The 20,408-nt window shown below is 32.4% G+C and overlaps 2 protein-coding genes across 3 annotated transcripts; one reads left to right on the top strand and one right to left on the bottom strand.

Annotated features, from left to right (window-relative positions):
* Window positions 1-7,708: 7,708 nt before the first annotated feature.
* On the top strand, window positions 7,709-13,796 carry tmem221 (transmembrane protein 221). Its single transcript, XM_003201039.6, has 3 exons — window positions 7,709-8,163; window positions 8,831-8,916; window positions 12,025-13,796. Exons 1-3 carry the CDS (start codon window positions 7,874-7,876, stop codon window positions 12,510-12,512), a joined length of 864 nt encoding a protein of 287 aa, XP_003201087.1. The 5' UTR covers window positions 7,709-7,873; the 3' UTR covers window positions 12,513-13,796.
* On the bottom strand, window positions 11,037-20,305 carry borcs8 (BLOC-1 related complex subunit 8). Of its 2 annotated transcripts, NM_001098247.2 has the most exons (6): window positions 20,177-20,255; window positions 19,857-19,969; window positions 18,530-18,594; window positions 18,323-18,430; window positions 18,113-18,186; window positions 11,857-11,960 (listed from the first exon to the last, which is right to left on the bottom strand). In NM_001098247.2, the coding sequence occupies exons 1-5, from the start codon at window positions 20,211-20,213 to the stop codon at window positions 18,135-18,137; spliced, it is 375 nt and encodes a 124-aa protein (NP_001091717.1). In that variant the 5' UTR covers window positions 20,214-20,255; the 3' UTR covers window positions 11,857-11,960; window positions 18,113-18,134. The 2 variants fall into 2 exon arrangements, with proteins under 2 accessions (XP_005170514.1, NP_001091717.1); XM_005170457.6 differs by lacking the exon at window positions 18,113-18,186 and having other exon boundaries at window positions 11,037-11,960; window positions 20,177-20,305.
* Window positions 20,306-20,408: the final 103 nt, after the last annotated feature.

The following is a 20,408-nucleotide window of genomic DNA, read 5'->3' as shown; positions in this document are numbered from 1 at the left end:
TATTAATCCGGGGTCGCCACAGCAGAATGAACCACCAACTTATCCAGCACGTTTTTACGCAGCGGATGCCCTTCCAGCTGCAACCCATCCCTAGGAAACATCCACACACACTCATTCACACACACGCACTCATACGCTATGGACAACTTAGCCTACCCAATTCACCTTTACCGCATGTAATTTAGGTAGAACATGCAAACTCCACACAGAAATGCAGAGGCTTAGAACCAGCGACCCAGCGACCTTCTTGCTATAAGGCAACAGCACAACCTACTGCGCCACTGTGTCGCCACTATTTCTATTAATATATCATTCTAAAGTTTTGGAAATGCAGCAAACCACAGTGAGAGTCATTATCTACAATTGGCAAAAACAGAAGCAGTGGAGGTCCAGGAGTGGCTTGCAAACAAAATTACCCCTAGACTGCAACGACAACTCATCCAAGGAGTCACTTAAGACCTCACAACAACATCCAAAGAATTGCAGACCTCGCTTAAGGTGTGTGTTCAAGACTCCACTCTAATAAAAGACTTATGACTCACTAAAAAAGAAACTGTACAAAAAACTATTGTTTGATCCAAAGCACACCAGCAAATCCACTTCTGAATGGCTAAAAAGAAAAACTAAATGAAGACTTTGGAGTGGCCTAGTCAAAGTCCTGACCGGAATTCAATTGAGATGTTGTGGCATGACCTTGAAAAAATGGTTAATGCTTGCAATTACCCTCCAAAGTCCCTGAATTACAACAATTCTGCAATGATGAGTGGGCCAAAATCCTCCACAGCACTGTAACAGACTTATTGCAAGTAATCAAAAATGACCTGCAAACAAAATTACCCCTTGACTGCAACAACAACTCATCCAAGGGGTCACAAAAGACCCCATAACAGCATCCAAACAATTGTAGGCCTCACTTGCATTGGTTGATTGTTCATGACTTCACCATAAGAAAGAAACTGCACAAAAAATGATTGATTGATCCGAAGCACACCAGCAAATCCCCTTCTAAATGGCTAAAGAAAAACAAACTTAAGACTATGGAGTGGCCTAGTCAAAGTCCTGACTTGAATGCAATTGAGATGTTGTGGCATGACCTTGAAAAGGTGGTTAATGCTTAAATTTATCTTTCAGTGTGGCTGAATTACAACAATTTTGCAAATATGAGTGGGACAAACTCCTCCACAGCACAGAAACAGACTTATTGCAAGTTATCAAAAATGGCCTGCAAACAAAATTACCCATCCAACTCATCCAAGAGGTCACAAAAGAACATTCAAAGATTTGCAGGCCTCACTTGCATCAGTTGTTTGTTCATGACTCCACTATAACGAAAAAAAAATGCATTTAAAAAAATGATTTAAAGCACACCAGCAAATCCACTCTGAATGGCCGGACTTTGGAGTGGTCTAGTCAAAGTCCTGACCTGAATCCAATTGAGATATTGTGGCATGACCTTGAAAAGGCAGTTCATGCTTGAATATACCCTCCAATGTGGTTAAATTACAACATTTCTGCAAAGATGAGTGGGCCAAAAGCCTCCACAGCACAATAACAGACTCATTGCAAGTAATCAAAAATAAATAAATGTTGCTATCGGTGACCCGACCAGTTATTAGTTTTTTGGCAAACACTTTTGCACACAGGGCTATGCAATTTAGTATTTTTTCCCCTTAATAAAAATAGTAATTTTAAAACTGCATGATGTGTTTAGTTGCGTTATCTTTGAATAATATTTAAATTTGTTTAATGATCTGAAACATTTAAGTGTGAGAAACATGTAAAAACAAACATGAAGGAAACACTATTTTCACACTTCTGTATACGGTTTGTGTGTCTGTGTGTGTGTGTGTGTGTGTGTGTGTGTGTGTGTGTGTGTGTGTGTGTGTGTGTGTACATATTTACATATACAGTATGAAACACATTTTCAGTTTACCTGGATTTGTGTTTAAGTAACATTTTTACTTTATTCTATAAAGGTCTTAAAACAATTCCTCTGAATTTCATACTAAAATTTTTTTTTTTTTCATAACTGAGAATGGCTCTAATACAATATTTAAAAAAAAGTTTAATTTTTTCTTTTAGTTTAGAGAATAAATAAAAAACTAAAACAATTTTATTGTCAAGTGGAGATTTAATTTAGCATAAAATGACAACAAAATGGCATGTTTTGAGATTTGGATTTGTTTTTAAATTGGGAGGAAATGTCACCACACTGTAATAAAATAAAACATTATATAAAAACTTTACATTAAAAATATTAACAATTTAATTACATATTAAATATCTTATTCACTGCACACAAGGAAATCAATTGCAAACATAAAAAAAACATTCAATACTTAAAGGATGTCAAATGCAATGTGCGCTTTATTACATTTTACATCAGATCGACCGCATCAAAATATAAAAGACAATATAAAAATAAAAACTCATTCAGAAATTGATGCACAGAGCACAGATCTTCGTTGCATGTATAATTGCACCATAACAGAAGTAACTTTAGCTAGTTTCCATTTTAGTCGTGCATATGATCTTAATAGCGTCTTCTGAACCCACATTGACTACTTCCCATAAAAAGTGACAATGAGATGCACAAGAGAACTTTACAGAACATGCTGTGAAGAGGCCACCAATATCACTCACTTGTGAACACAGTGGCTTTAGTTCCCCTCAGAGAGTTTGATCTACATGTCATCTGATGCAAGAATTAGCAACCTCATGTCATGCTCCCGAAAGTCCTTCAACATCCCTCCTGCAGGAAGCTCAGGGTATCTGGATTCCCTCTAGTCCGGAGAGAACACATCTAAACACTGATGTGAAAAGACATATTAAATATTGCACAAACATCTCTGTCTAATGTAACATTCATGAGGCATTTTAAGGCTCAGAGCATATTTTTGACATTTTAAATAAAACTAAATTTAGCTATTAAATGGATTGTTCTATCAAAAAAACACATCTGTTTACATTTTTTTTTTTACTAAACACAAAAGATGATTTGAAGAATGTTGGAATCCGGCAACCATTGACATAAAAAAATACAATGAAAGTCAATGGTTACCGGTTTTTAACATTCTTCAAAATATCTTCTTTTAAGCCTAATAAAAAAAAGATTTGTAACCACTTTCTTTTTCTTTTTTTACTGAACACAAAAAAGATGATTTGAAGAATGATGTAATGTGGTGGCTATTGACTTTCATAGAATAAAAAAATACAATGGAAGTCAATGGTTACCAGTTTCCACCATTCTTCAAAATATACTTTTAAGCTTAAAAATATTTGTAACCACTTTTTTTTTCTTACTGAAAACAAAAGAAGATTATTTGAAAAATGTTGGAATCCGGCAGCCAATGATTTCTACAGTATGAAAAAAATACAATGGAAGTCAATGATTACTGGTTTCCAATACTCTTCAAAATATCTACTCATTCATTCATTTATTCATTCATTGTCCTTTTGCCTTAGTTCTTTTTTTAATCTGGGGTCGCCACTGCAGAATGAACCGCCAACTTATCCACCATATATTTTACGCAATGGATGCCCTTTCAGCTGCAACCCATCACTGGGAAATAACCATACACACTCCTTCACTATGAGTACCCAATTCCCTATTACCCAATTCACCTTTACCACATGTTTTTGGACTTGTGGGGGAAACCCATGCCAACACAGGGAAAACATGCAAACTCCACAAAGAAATACCAACTAACCAGCGGGGGCTCAAATCGGCGACCTTCTTGCTATGAGGCGATTGTGCTACCCACTGCGCCGCCGTACTGCCCCAAAAATATCTGATCCAGCATATGTTTTACATAGCGAATGCCCTTCCAGCGGCAAACCACCACTGGGAAACATCCACAAAGACTCATTCACACACATATACTACGGGCAATTTTAGCTCATCCAATTCACCTATATGTCTTTGGACTTGTGGGGGAAATTGGAGCACCCGGAGGGAACCCACATGAACACGGGGAGAACATGCAAACTCCACACAAACATGCCAACTGACCCAACCAAGGCTCAAACCAGCAACCTTCTTGCTGTGAGACGAACGTGCTACCGACACCATCACAGCGTCGCCCCTTCTTTATTTTTAATGAGCACAAAAAAGATGATTTGAAGAATGTTGGAATCCGGAAGCCATTGACTTCTAAATTTGAAAAAAAAAAAAAATACAATAAAGTCAATGGTTACCAGTTTCCAACATTATTCAAAATATCTATTTTTATGCTTAAAAAAGATTTGTAACCATATTCTTTTTTTTACTGAACACAAAAATTATGATTTGAAGAATGTTGGAATGTGGCAGCCATTGACTTTCATAGAATGAAGTCAATGGTTTTCGGTTTTCAACATTCTTCAATATATCTACTTTAAATCTTAAATAAAAGATTTGTGACCACTTTATTTCTTTTTTTTTTTACTGAACACAAAAGAAGATGATTTAAGGAATGTTGGAATTTGGCAGCCATTGACTTCTATAGTTTGACGTAAATACAATAGAAGTCAATGGTTGCCAGTTTCCAACATTCTTCAAAATATCTACTTTTAAGCTTAAATAAAATTAAGATTTGTAACCACTTTCTTGTTTTTACTGAACACAAAAGCAGATGATTTGTAGAATGTTGGAATGTGGCAGCCACTTACTTTCATAGAATGAAAAAAAATAAAATACAATGGAAGTCAATGATTACCAGTTTCCAACATTCTTTAAAACATCTACCTTGAAGCTTAAATAACATTAAGATTTGTAACCACTTGAAATTGAGTAAATCGTTGCCACTTTTTTATTTTAGAATAAACTGAATATTTAATTAATTTTTTTGTCTGTGTGTCATGTCAATCACTGTGAATTTTGGAATCCCAAGACTACATTGCACAAAATGTTTTTTTAGATTATTTAGAGTTGTTAAAATGTTCTTTACATTAGGAAAAATGGTTCTGACCCGAACTGTTAACTAAAAATATTTTATTTGGAACCCCTACAGAATTGTAGTGAATCTTTACTTCTTCAGATTATCAAATAATAAAAACATTCCTCATATTTAGATTTAATTATTCTATAGCAAAAAAAAAAAAAAAAAAAAAAAATTTGGGGCATTAATAATGCAGAACCTGTACATTCCTTAAAACTTTCTTCAATCTTAAAAATAAAGGTTATAACTTTTAAAAGGTTTTTATTTTGTTTTTTACAGCGATGCCAAACTGTTTTTGGTTCACACAAGTATGCTTTAGTGAATAGTTCTTAAAGAACCATTAAAACATTTTAAAATCGAAACTTCTTGCACTTTCCCCCCTCTTTAAATAACTTTTTGACATTAGAAGGTTCTGTAGATGCTACAATGTACAATATACTGTGTGTCTAGATGTGTACAAAATGTTAAATTTCTACTAAGATTATACCTTCAATGCTACACAATAAGTGATTATGGTGGAAAAAAGGTACTTCAGATTATTAAAATGTTTTTCACACTAAAGAAATTGATCTGTTTGGAACTGTTCACTGCAGTGTTTGTTATAGACCCCATATGGTATTGTTGCAGAATACAAGTTTATGTGTTGATCTTTTCCATTCCATAGATATTTCTTTATGCAAAGCTTCACATTAAGACATAAAATGGTTCTTTTAGAAAATGAAATTTTTTTTTAAAAGTTTGATTAAAAGGTTATCTGGGACATTACTATATTAAAAATGTATTTTTAATAAATTGGATTCCATGGAAGGTTCTTTAATGTTAGAAAATAGTTTTTTTAAGTATTAATATATCTATTTGTTTTTAGAAGTTAATGGTTTCACATCAAATAAAGGAAACTCTGGAAAGTGTCAACTTTTTTTTCCTGAAACCTCTCACTTCTGCTTTTGACAACATCAGTGGCCTGAAGTTTTTGTGCATGTGGTGAGTCTCTCGAATTCAGAAATAGCCTTTCTGGTCAGTGTTCATGTTCAGGCAATTCTTCAGACGATGTTTTTTATAGTGTCAGGCTTATCGCGTTAAGCACAGCAGCAGACCTTGAGTTCTCATCAGCCCATTTTGAGCAAAAAAACCCCACCTGCGCATTCAGGGTCAAGGTAACATGCAATGTTTTACCCTCATGCAACTGTTTAAACAAAATGCATGTGACAGTAGATATATACATGCCAAATTGTATATCATATTCATAAAGAATGTTACTCATAAAGGCCTGCTCCCTACAAAGTTTTTTTTTTCTTTCAATCAGGATAATCTTCATATAAAGACAATTCAAAGCAATTTAAAAGCACTCGTTCTCAGAAATCAGAGCCTATGAATGACTGTAATGTGGCCTATTTTTCAAATAGCTTTCCATTGCCTTTATAAAGCGTTCTCTGGAGTGCAAAGCTCGTCTCTAAGGCAACCGAAAAGCTAAGCTTTATTAGTTTTAAAAAGGAGCAACTGCTGCCCCTATTTCCAAAAGACATTTTAAAGGCAGCAGAGTCACCGGGGTTCATGTCCTTTATCCTATATTCCTCTCTGACACTGGTATATACGCCTTTCCAACCCGACAAACTGCTCTTGTTTAGTTATTTTGCACTATACATCACCATTGTGGATCCTAAATTATGAAAATATACTATGTTATGCAAACTGTACTATTCTAAGTTCTTTCTTTCTTTCTTTCGCATTATAACCAGTGCCGATTTTATGTAATATTTGAAGAGTTAAGATGCAAAAACCTTTAAATACCATATGAAATTTTCCTCTAAAATGAACATTTTTATCAGGCTCTGTTGGTTCAGTAATTTTCCTTTTGTGGTCATTGTCATGGTCTTTAAAGTGATACCACAACATAAACAAAGGAGGCTAAGAAAATTTTTCATTTGTAATGGAATTGTCAGACCGTTTTTGCATTTGAACTCTTCATATATAACTATTTTTGTCCTGCTTATTATATTTCAAACAAAAATGGTTTTATTTTTATTTTAATTGTTTAATTGAATAGTCAAAGTTTTTTTTAAATAAATCTAGAAATAGCTATAAGTTCATTCATATTGGTTAAAGTTAACAGAATTTTAGAATCCACCATATAGAAATAAATGTACGTTGTTTCATGAAGTTATATTTTATTTATTAGTATTATATTTAACACACATTTTTGTATGTGATTATGTAGGCTGTTGCATATGCCTACACTGTTAAACATTATATAACCAATTAGTCATGACAGCATGTTTTAAGGTCATTGTAACTTATTAAACCAAGTAAATCATGTTCTAACTTAATTTTATAAGTTACACAAGCTGTTTTAAGTCAGTTTAACATAATATGAGTTCAATGCACTCACAAGGTTAATTTGATTTAGCTAAAAAATAAGGCAACCAGAATTTTTTTACAGTGTACATAAAATAAAACAATTATAAACGTTTGTCAGTCATAAGTTACATGATGATAATGTTTTAAAAATTGTTAAAGTATTTTAATACGTGATAATTAATAACATAGTCGTTAAAATAAATTAACAACAACAACAACATAGTAATAAACAGGCTGTACACCTGTTGCATGCACTAACTAAAAGAACATGCTTGTCATAGTCAAGCACATTCCCTGAGAGAGAACTTCTATCAATTCAATAGCCAAACAAGTCTAGGACGAGTAAGCTGCTGCTTATGTAAATAAAAATCCAAATAAAAAGCCCATTGTTGCATGAAAAAGTTTTTAATCTGGGGATTTAAAGTGGATCACATGCCCAGCCTGAACAACAGCGGCACGAGAGCACGCGCATTCCAGAGCAGCGTCTCGCGCATCGCTGCTTTTCCCTGAAAACTGGGGAAAATATAGATTTTTGATGGACTATTGCGGATTTCGCCCTTTGTTTATATAGTAAAACGGACACTTGTTCACTGTCGGACATGACGCATTCCTACAGTCAGCGTTCTCTCGTGATACTCGCGTTTTTAGGGATTTTGTCTTCGATAATGGCCGTGTTATCCGTCATTTTGATCTTCCAGCTCCAAACTCAACAGGCTGTTATCAAAGATTCGCCAACTTTCGTGCCAAAAGACATCACTGCGGTGTTACTGCCTGTTTCCACGGTCCTCTCAGCCTTGTCTCTGACTCTAAACTTGAGCTCAGTTGTTGTTTGTTTGCTCCACAGCTATTTTGCTACTGAAATATGCCGAGGAGAACCAGATACGCAAAGGTAATCGATTACAATGCTTGTGTAGACATCTAATATGCAAATAACGTTAAACTAGACGTGGAACGTCGAACAAATAAGTGTAACTTTTATATGAAAGGACGCCTTTCAAAGCCAAAACAATCCCCAAAAGTGTTATGACTGGACGACTGGTTAGTCACATTTACTATGGACACATCACAGTGGTGTTACCTTAAAAGTAATTGAATTGCATCTAATAAAAATTACCTTAAATGTTCTTTATTAGCATTGATGTCTTAATGAAAAATCTTGTAACATTCATTCAACCTTTGCATTCCACAAAAGGTCTTTAGATATTAGATAGGGGGAAAAGGTTATTTGAAGAATTTTTTACTCACATATACTTTAGGGAACCGAAAAAGGGCATAATTTCAGCCTCTTGCTTGTACCTTTAATAAATTCAGGAAATTTTCTTATTAAGGAATGTAAAGTGGCTCAAGTTTTCAAATATATTTTGGTGCCACTGTATTTAACATAACTGATATTTAGTGGATTTTAAAATTCCTCATTGAGCGTTGGGAAACAGAACAGCATGACTCATTGTTTCAGGTGGTCTTACAATTCTTGCGTGATTTTGAAATATGTCAATTTGTTTTGCAAATTTAGGCCCTGCTGTAAGTTCATCCTCACTTTTTCTTTATATCCTAAGGGCCGATTGGTTTCTGATGGATAGCAGGGCCGTCCGGCATGTCACCATCGGCCTGTTTTGCCTAGGAGTTTCAGTTTATTTAGCTGGTAAGTACTCAGTCCAACACCGAAACCACACAATGACACTAAATGTGCTTAAAACCTTTAATTATATTTACAATATACACATTTATAGTGTTACACCATCCTTATGTAGATTCACAATGCAAACATATTAACAAACTGTAACAAAACACCCAAACCAGCTTATAAAATATTGATCCTTACATCTTTTACATCAGATGTCATCTTTTTCACTTTTGTATCACTGGAAGCCCATTTAGTAATCAAAGTCAAAAAGTAAAAGTCATTGAGATTTCATATCCAAATTGTCATTTTATATGTCACTTTATTACCTACGATTTTGATATCTTCCTTGCAGCTGGAAATGTATATTATTAATAGCATTTTGTTACATTATACCTGATAACATTTTCCTTGAATTTACAACTTTACAGTTGTTGATTGTAACATTAACTCTTACGATGCGACTTTAAATGCTGCAGTTGCCATTTTTAAATCTGAGAATGTGGCACTTTTTATATTTTGTCAAATACAATTTTGCAGTTACATTTTTTTCATTTGCAGCAGCAACTTTATATCTTCGATTTGAGATTGTAAATCTTAGTGTGACTTCATATCTCCTAAGTTGACACTGTTAGTGATGCATTACATTTTGTATTTGTTATTGTCCTTAAATATGCAAATACATCTATCCCAATTGTAATACATTTAGCATATTTAATACATATTAACATCTGACTTAATATGCAACTTTAATGTAATAAACTTAAATCTCACAATTGTATATTTATATTTTATAAGGTGACTTTGTATCTCATAACACGACACATCCAGTTTCACAACTGCAATATTTTTATTGCAGTAACTTTAAAGTTAGCAATTTGGAATCCCACAGCTGTGACTTAATATTCTTTCATTAATTCATTTTCTTTTCGGCTTAATCCCCCTTATTAATCTGGGGTCGCCACAGCGGAATGAACTGCCAACATAACCAGCATGTTTTACGCAGCGGATGCCCTTCCAGTTGCAACCCATCTCTGGGAAACACATACACTCTCATTCACACATATACACGAAGGACAATTTTAGCTTACCGAATTCACCTGTACCGCATGTCTTTGGACTTATTGGGGAAACTAGAGCACCCAGAGGAAACCCACTCAAACACGGGGAGAACATGCAAACTTCACACAGAAATTTCAGCTGACCCAGCCGAGGCTCAAACCAGCGACCTTCTTGCTGTGAGGCGACAGCACTACCTACAGCACACTGTGTCACCCATATAATATTCTGTGATAGTTAAAATATTACATTAAATGACACTATTTCAATACTGTCCTAGAAAATTGATGTCAAATCTCGCAATTATGATTACATTTCATAAAGTGACTTCATGTAACAATAAGACTGTAAATTTCACGATTATGACATTATATATTAAATAATATAATCCATTTATATGGATACACCTTAAAAAATGGCAATGGTTGCTGATATTAATGTCCTGTTTGTGGCACATTAGTATATGTGAGGGGGCTTGAAAATAACTCATGAAATAATAACGTTAAGTTAAAACCCAAGCACACCATTGTTTTTCTTGTGAAATTCCCAATAAGTTTTATTAAGGTGTGTCCATATAATATAGCCCACCCTGTATAATAAATAATGTGAATTCATGTTATAGTCAGACAAAAAATATATATAATTTTTATTAGACAACAAAATGATTGCCTGGGTGACCAATTTTCTTAGCTCCAGAATCCAACAGGTTAAGGGAGGTTTTCTTTCAGATAAAATGCATGCTTCAGTTGGAGCTCCCCAGGGTTGTGTTTTATCTCTGTTATTATTTACTTTATATACAAATTCTTGTATAAGTTCAATTAAAAACAGATATATGGTAATGGATGCAGATGATATCGCTAGGGTGAGCCTTTTAAATGCAGAGGAGGAAGAACACGCCCTTGTTCTTGACTTTTTTTGACTGGTGTGAAAATTCAAACCTTCCGCTAAACACACCGAAAACACAAAGCAAAAACTCATCCCACAATAATTAACTGGGAACAAATTCAGTTAGTAACAAATTATAAATATTTGGGTGGGATGTATGGACTGATTGTGTAAGGAGAGTTTCAACAGAGAACATACTTCTTAAACAAAATCTTTTAATGTTGACAACACATTGTTGAACATGTTTTACAGTGCATTTATTGAAAGTATTGCAACATTTTGTGCGATCTGTTGGTATGGAAATTCTTCTGAGGCCCTTCTGAGGTCACTGGGGAAGATAACAGCCAGTAAGTTGTTGGGAATAAAACTAAAGAGCATTGATCGTACATATAAAGAAAGAGAACTAAATAAGGCTATCATGATTGTCAATGATGAGAGACATGCTTCATCAAACACCTTCCAAATGTTATGATCAGGTCATCGATATTGCATTACCAGGTGTGTAAGAAATAGGAAAAAGTTATCATTTATACCCCAAGCAATTAAGTTTTTAAATTCCTCCTCTTTCAGTACCAGTTGATGACTAGTAGGAATAGATATTTATTTAGAGTAGGGGTTCCATGTTTTTAAATGATTAAATATATATATATATATATATATATATATATATATATATATATATATATATATATATATATATATATATATATATATATATATATATATATATATATATGCCAAAATAAAGGACAAATAAAGTTAACCAACTAAAAATCTCACAATTATGACATTAAATATTATGATTTCATGTTACAATGAGACTGTAAATCTCACAATTATGACATTATATTTTAAATAATGTGACTTCATGTTAACATGTTACAATAAATCTCACAAATGTCAAATTTGTTTCATATTTTAATGTCAAAATGACTTTTATTTTGTAATCTTGAGGTGAAAAATGGGCTTCCATACTGTAGACTATCAACCATAAAAGTCAGTGGCACCAAGTGATAATGGCACACAGATTCATCCAGGCTTTCATCAGTGCATATTTTCACATCCCAGAGCTGTGTTTTTCTCCTCCATCCTTATGCATACCATGATCCAAAGCTCTTTTTCTGTGAAAAACAGTACATAAATTGATCATTCACAAGTCATATATTTCTCTTTCCCCCTTCACAGCCATGTCTATTTACATGGTACTGGTGTTTGAAGTGGAAACTGGTATAGCCAGTGTTTGTGTGCTGTCCTCCGGAGTTCTCGTCCTGCTACTTATCATCATTCACTCTTTAATAAGGGCAGCACGTGCAGCCAAACACTACCGCACTGATCATCTCCACACCATGTACCACAACAACCCAGAGCAAATCCGAACGTCCAATCTAAGCATTATGGAAAATCCACGAAGGCAACACAGCTTAGCCAACCTACCAAGCCATTTCATCAACCCCGCTCACATGGAACCCAAATCACAATATTCAACATCCAACGGGCCTCAGGCTCACTCTAGCGATAAAGACGGATGCAGTGGAAGCGGACGAACCCATCGGACACTTTCAACAGAGTCTGGCCTATTTCACGCTCAGGCCAAACCCTGGAACGGGGTGAACAGCGAGATGAGATCGGTGCTCGCTCGTAAAGCCACGATTAAAGATTCAACTTTAGTATGAGTGGTAATGCGTTCACTTTGGTGTCAAGATGCAATATAACGTGCCTGATTTAAAATGATATTCATGTATGTAGAGGCATGCAGCATTATTAGGCAACTAAAACACTTAAAGAAAGTCTGAAATCCATCCTTACAAACTTGATAACAAAAGATAGTGTCACTTTTAATATCATTTGTTTCTTTTTGTATCAAAAGAACCATTTCTGCTTCAAGAGTAAAATACAGTTGAAGTCAGAATTATTATCCACTCTGATTTATTGGCCCCCCTGTTTATGTTTCCCCAATTTCTGTTTAACAGAGAGATTTTTTTAAACACATTTCTAAACATAATAATTTTAATAATTAATCTCTGATAACTGATTTATTTTATCTTTGCCACGATGACAGTAAATTATATTTTACTAGATATTTTTAAGACACTTTTATACAGCTTACAGTGACATTTAAAGGCTTAACCAGGTTAATTAGGTTAACTAGGCAGGTTAGGGTAAATAGGCAATTGTATAATGATGGTTTATTCTGTAGACAATCGGAAAAAAAAATCAGGTTAAAGGGGCTAATAATTTTGTTTTTAAAATGTTTTTTTAAAAATTAAAAACTGCTTTTATTCTAGCCGAAATAAAGACTTTCGCCAGAAAAAAAATATTATCAGAAATACTGTAAAAATTTCCTCGCCCTGTTAAACATCATTTAGGAAATATTTAAAAAAAGAAGTAAATTCAAAGGGGGGCTAATAATTCTGACTTCAACTGTATATTGGTAACACTTCAGTTTCACAATAAGCGAGTGTCTTACTACCTGTTTATTATTAAGATATTGGCTGTTTATTAGCACGTGTACAGTAGACATTCTGTATGATATTATACTACATCTATTATTCTACTCAATTCTTGTTAATAAGGAGCAAATTAGGAGTTTGAGGCAAAAGTCGTAATTAATGGTTTATTAATAGTAAAAAATGTAGCTTAAAATAAAGTGACCAAAACATTTGTAGTTGCAACTAAATTTTTGAATGTCGCAATGTGAGTATCAGTTGTGATATTTCACTCATAACTTTATAATCGCTACGTTTGACTTGACATTCAGAACTTGTGACTTCATTAAATGATGTGATGTTACAATGTTATCTCAAAGCTCCTTATAGCAGTACTTGCTTCACAGCTGCAGATTGATATTTTGTATTTGTGGCTTGTGTGACTAAATCTTGCAATTGTGACTTCATATCTCATAATGTGACATTGTTACATTAAACCTAAAAAGTGCAATATTTTCTTCACAGCATTAATATTTATGACTTTTAATCTTGTAGTTGTGATTTTGCCTCCTACAACAATACATTCAAATTAGCAAGATATTGTTGCAGTTGCAGCTTTATATATTCCAATTGTAACATCAGATTCTCACAATTGACTTTGTTTCCAAATGTAACTGTGTTAAAGTTTGAAATTTAACATCCAGTTAAAAAAGTTACAACTTTAAAACTCACAATTGTCACCAGATGTTACATTACAATGTTACATACATCTTGCAACTCTGATATTTTTCTTACAATTGCAACTTTATCATTTCCAATGATCAGTTTGTACAGTATGTCCCAATTTTTAAGCCCTGAAATACAGTTAAAGTCAGAATTATTAGCTACCCATTTTAATTTCTTTTTCTTTTTTAAATATTTCCCAAATGATGTTTAACAGAGCAAGGAAATGTTCACAGTATGTCTGATAATATTTGTTCTTCTGGAGAAAGTCTTATTTGTTTAATTTTGGCTAGCATAAAAGCAGTTTTTAAATTTAAAAAAAAAACATTTTAAGGTCAAAATTATTAGCCCCTTTAAGCAATTTTCCCCCCCGATAGTCTACAGAACAAACCCTCATTATACTATAACTCGTTCACTTTGGTTGATAATTCTGACTAATAATTCCAACTCTACATCAAATAAACCTAAAACTCAAACTGTTGTAACGTCATATTGAACAAAATTAGGCCAAAAATGAAGTTTGTTACAGCAGTTTGAAATGTATAAATATGAAATATGTCATTTAACTTGCATATAAACAAAGTTGCGCAGCCATAAAGGAGTAAGTTTAAATGATACATTTGAAATTGCCATTTTAAATCTTATTCAATTAAACTTACAAATAAGCTCGTAATTAATAGTTTATTAAAAGTGAAAAGTGTAGCTTAAAATAAAGTGTGACCAAAACATTTTTAGTTGCAACTAATATTTTTAAGTTTTGAATGTCACAATGCGAGTATCAGTTGTGATATTGGAGTACTTGACATTTTGAAATTGTGACTCTTATCGAATTATCTGGTTACAATGTTATTTTAAAGCTCCTAATAGTAATACTTTTCTTTACAGCTTGTGTAACTAAATCTCCAAAGTGACTTCAGGTCTCATAATGTGACATTGTTACATTGAACTTAACAAGTGCAATATTTTCCTCACTGCAGCAATTTAATATTTATCATTTCTGACTTTTTTTTCAATTTGTTATTTTGTCTCCTACAAAGTTACATTCAAGTTAGCAAAAATATTCTTGCAGTTTCAGTTTATATATATATTCCAGTTGAAACATCACATCTTGTAATTGTGACTTTGTTTCCAAATGTAACTTTGTGTTAAAGTGTTACATTAAACATCAAGTTAAAAAATGTTATATTTCCAATTCAGTTGCAACTTCTCATTTCACAAGAACTTCAAACCTCATAATTGCCACCTCATGTTACTGTTACAATACAATGTTACATACATCTTGCAACTCTGATGTTTTTCTTACAATGGCAATTTCTTAATTTCCAATGATCAGTTTGTACAGTACATCCCCTATTCAAGGCCCTGATACACATCTAATAAACCTAAAAATCTAACTTTTGTGATGACATTTTGAACAAACTCAGGCCAAAAATGAACTTTGTTGTGCAATCTGTAATGTATATACAGAGTAATAAAATTAGCTTTTAAACAAAGATACTCAGCCATAAATGAGCAAGTTTAAATGATAAATTTAAAATTGCCATTTTAAATCTCATTTAAATAAACGTACAAATAAACTCGTAATTAATGGTTTATTAATATTGAAATATGTAGCTTAAAATAAAGTGTGACTGAAACATTTGTAGTTGCAACCTATATTTTTAAGTTTTGAATGTCGCAATGTGAGTATCAGTTGTGATATTTTAATCATAACTTTATAATCGCAACGTTTGACTTGACATTTTGAAATTGTGACTTATCAAACTGTCATGTTACAATGTTATTTTAAAGCTCCTAATAGCAATACTTTCTTCACAGCTGCAAATTGACATTTTTTTCTATTTGTGGCTTGTGTGACTAAATCCCACAATTGTGACTTCATACAGTGCTCAGCATAATTGAGTACACTCCATTTTGAAAATGAGTATTTTTATCCATTTCTCAGTGAACATAGCAATGTATTTTGGTGCATTTAAATGAAACGGATTTATTAAACGGATATATTTTAATATTTAATAAAAAATTTATATTCATATTTAGAAACTGAAAGATAATACATTTAAATTCAAGCTAAATATTGCAAAAAAATATATAATAAAATGAAATAAATGCAATGTACAAAATTTCAACTAAATATTTTTCTTCTCTTGATTTCACTCTTTTTCAAATTTGTATATATTTTTCTATAATATATAAATTTGGGTGTAATATATAATATATACATTTTCCACTGTTATCGTAAGTTATTTTGTTAGATAAGCTCCAGATTTGGCTTCAGTACTGACTAATCTAATGTACAGTTGAAATCTAAATTATTAAACCCCCTGAATTATTAGCCCCTTGTTCATTTTTCCCCAATTTCTGTTTAACGGAGAGAAGATTTTTTCAACACATTTCTAAACATAATAGTTTTAATAACTCATTTCTAATAACTGATTTATTTTATCTTTGCCATGATGACAGTAAATAATAATTGACTAGATACTTTTCAAGACACTCCTTTAAAGCTTAAAGTGACATTTAAACTAGGTTAATAAGGTTAACTAGGCAGGTTAGGGTAATTATTAAGTTATTGTATAATGATGATTTGTTCTGTAGACTATAAAAAAAATACCTTAAAGGGGCTAATAATTTTGACCTTAATGGTTTTTAAAAAAGTAAAAACTGCTTTTATTCTAGCCAAAACAAAACAAATAAGACTTTCTCTAAAAGAAAAAAAATTATCAGACATACTGTAAAAATATCCTTGCCCTGTTAAACATCATTTGGGAAATATTTAAAAAAGAAACAAATTTCAAAGGGAGTTAAATATTTCTGATTTCAACTGTAATTGCACAAATATTGTCTCGCTTATTAAACATATGGATTTAAAAGGGTGTACTTGTATATGCTGAGGACTGTATCTCATAATGTCACATTGTTACATTAAACCTACAACTGCAAAATTTTCCTCACTGCAGGAATTTAATGTTTCTCATTTGTGACTTTATATCTTGCAGATTTCTCCAACAACGTTACATTAAAATTAGCAAGATATTCTTGCAGATGTACATATTCCAATGGTAAGATCAGATTCTCGCAATTGTGACTTTGTTTCCGAATGTAACTGTGTTTAAGTGTAACATTTAAACACCAAGTAAAAAAAATTAATTAATTAAAATAAATAAATAAATTCAGTTGCAACTTCTCATTTCACAAGGACTTCAAACCTCACAATTGCCACCTTGTTACATTAGATCTTTCATCTTCAATGTTTTCTTTACAATTGCAACTTCTTAATTTCCAATATATACAGTATGTCTCCATTCCAAGGCCCTAAAATACATCAAGTGAACCTAAAAATCAAACTGTCGCAGTGTCATTTTGAACAAAGTCAGGCCAAAAAATGTAGTTTGTTACAGCAGTTTGAAATGTATAAATATGTTGAATAATTTAATTTGCATTTAAACAAAAATGCTCAGCCATAAAGTGGTAAGTTTAAATTACACATTTGAAATTACCATTTGAAATCTTATTCAAATAAACTTACCACGTTAATGCGTTCATTAGGCAGCACTATTAATAATAACATACTCAATATAATAAACAGAATTATTAGATCGCATTCTTCAAATAAACATAAAAGAAGGTAGCACAAGGGAGACAGACGGCAAAATCTAAATTAGCAATGTACCATCAGCTAGCTATTATTTATATTCTCATATATTTATATATAGGTGTAAGTAATGCTGCATGTCTGCTACATTCTTGTCTTATAAGGTGCAAAATGTGATACTTAGAGCAAAATCGGACTATTTTTACACACCTAATATAAACTTAGACGTGTAAGAAATCTAATAAATTGCTAAATAATATTGTGTAATTGTTTCTGAAACACTCTGTGTAGCTTTATACGATTGTTTTTCTTTGTTTCTTATTTGCTATAATGACATGTAAGTTTGTTGTACATAAAGGTAACATGATTGCTGCAGAAGATTATTGTCGTCTTACTTCAGTTGCAAAATAAAGGTATGGAAGAAGCTGGTCTGAATTTAGTATTTCAACTTCTCTCATTTAAAAAACAAGAGTGAAGTAAACAGCATGCAGGGTGTAAAAAGAAATTAAAAAGATGAAGCAAAACTAACCTGTTAAAATGATTTCCATGATTCAAGGTGTGACTGAAGTGTGTGCGGGTGTTTCGTTTGGATTAATCACAGCACTGAAGCCACATGCGTATTTCAAAACAGAAAAGTGAGCAAATTAAATATGAAGCAAATGAGGAAAAATTAAAGAAAGATATTAAATAATGATGTGATTTTATAAAAGCGCAAAAACAAATGGACGGCGATTACAACCTTCGTCCCTGCGAGCTGCTGATCTGTTCCTTCAGAGAAATGGCTTGCCGGAGCAGACCGTCTATGTTCTTGAAATAGAGACTACTGTTTGTCATACTTTTAACCGCACTGAAAAAAACAACAACAAAGAGAAACGGTCATGAGGTATGGTGAAGTTTTACGGGATTTAAATCAGTAGTATGATACTTCACGTAATGCATATCTTACCTGCATGCATATTCGACTGTGTAAATTGCTCCTTGACTCTGTTCCTCCCAGCTCTGCATGTCTGTCTATGAATTTAAATGATGTTAAAGTAAAACTTTTACTCATCAGGTTTTAACTATGAAGATATATATATATATATATATATATATATATATATATATATATGTATATATATATATATATATATATATATATATGTGTGTGTGTGTGTGTGTGTGTGTGTGTGCTAAAATTACTTAAAAATTTTTGTACGCATGTATGTATATCCCCGAGGTATAATAATAATAATAATAATAAAACACATTTAGAAAAATGCATTTTAATAACAATTCTGACTTCAACTGTATACATAATAATAATAATAATACATATAAAAATGCATGTTGTTTCTTATATCCAAAGCAATACTCTAATTACAAACATAAATACAAGACAATACATTTAAATGTGTCATTTAAATATTTGTTTATCTGACCGATTTGTTTATCTGACCAATTTTTGTTGCTAATTTAAATGTCTTCAAGGTAATGTTATAATGTTATATAGCAGGCTGACATCTTAATAAGCTAATAATAATCTGCATTTTAACAATATTTAAAAAAAACTTAGAGACAAAATGTTGTAAATGTTTGTAACATGTTATGTGATTTTTCAGGATGACAAAATGTTTCATCTGCATAATGTATTATTATTTCTAGCTCTAACATAAATATAAATACACAAAATAAAACAAACATCTGTTAAGTATTATTTATTGTAGATGTAAATATAATTTAAAATGCCACCAAAATAATCTAGCTAACATAATAAAAAATATATAATCTCACTAAATGTTTCAGTAAATAAATTAAATGCATGTTTCTCATACCAAAATTTAAAAAAGGATTTGTTATTTTATTTACTTTTTTGTTGCTAACTAAATTTTCATTAGATTAATTATTTGGGGAAATAGTTCAAAAGATAATGGTTAGTTTTATATTCGCACATTCATTCAGTGACATCTTGTGACACGGTGTATTGATATTTACCATGGTACTTTGAATATTTGGTCTGAAATCACATGCAAGAATGACTTTTAAAAACAACATTAGCACTATGTGTTTGACTGAACAATATTTGATAGTCATTGGCAGCAAATATGAATTAACAATTTAGAATTAGCAAAGAGAATATTTCTGAACTGATATTGTGAAGGAGAAAGTCTGAATATGTGAATATAAAACCAACTTTACCTCAGTCAAACGAACTAGTGTCTGATCAAATGTGCTTTCTGTAACCCAGAAATAAAAGCTAATCAGTATCAAAGAAAAGTGCTGAAATAACGTACCTTATGTTGCACGAGCTCTGGCAAGGATCTCCTGACATGTTCTTGTAACCTATAAAGGGCTATTGACGGTTCATTGGCTAAAACATACATACTCTCCGTGAATTTATCAGTCACTGCAGCAGAGATAAACAAAACACGTCATTAGTGTATTTCCCTCAAGTTCACAACAAACCAGCATGACGACAAACGCACAATTAAACAGTCTAATAGATGCAATGATGTAAATTAAATCTTTAAAACGATGAAGACAAAAGTACAGCAAGTCATTGTTGACCAACACGAATCAATAGGCATACAGATTTCGAATCTATCAGCGGTACCTCTTTTTACTTTCAACTGCATTTCTTGATCCTCCATTATTATTTAAAAATAAATAAATAAACGCCTGATACGACTTTGCTTCTGTAATATCAAAACACTACTGATTTCCCTAAGATTGTGCTCCCAAGAAATCATCCGGATGAACACAAGCTCAATAAATAGTTCCTAGCCTTTAGTTCTGAGGGGTTATGATTCATCTGAGTGATTCGAATCGTTTGAATCGGTTCACCA

The sequence above is a fragment of the Danio rerio genome, chromosome 22 (assembly GCF_049306965.1).
Source record: "Danio rerio strain Tuebingen ecotype United States chromosome 22, GRCz12tu, whole genome shotgun sequence".
Lineage (NCBI taxonomy): Eukaryota > Metazoa > Chordata > Actinopteri > Cypriniformes > Danionidae > Danio > Danio rerio.
The sequence above is the reverse complement of the archived record's forward strand: the minus strand, read 5'-3'. Positions and strand labels throughout refer to the sequence as shown.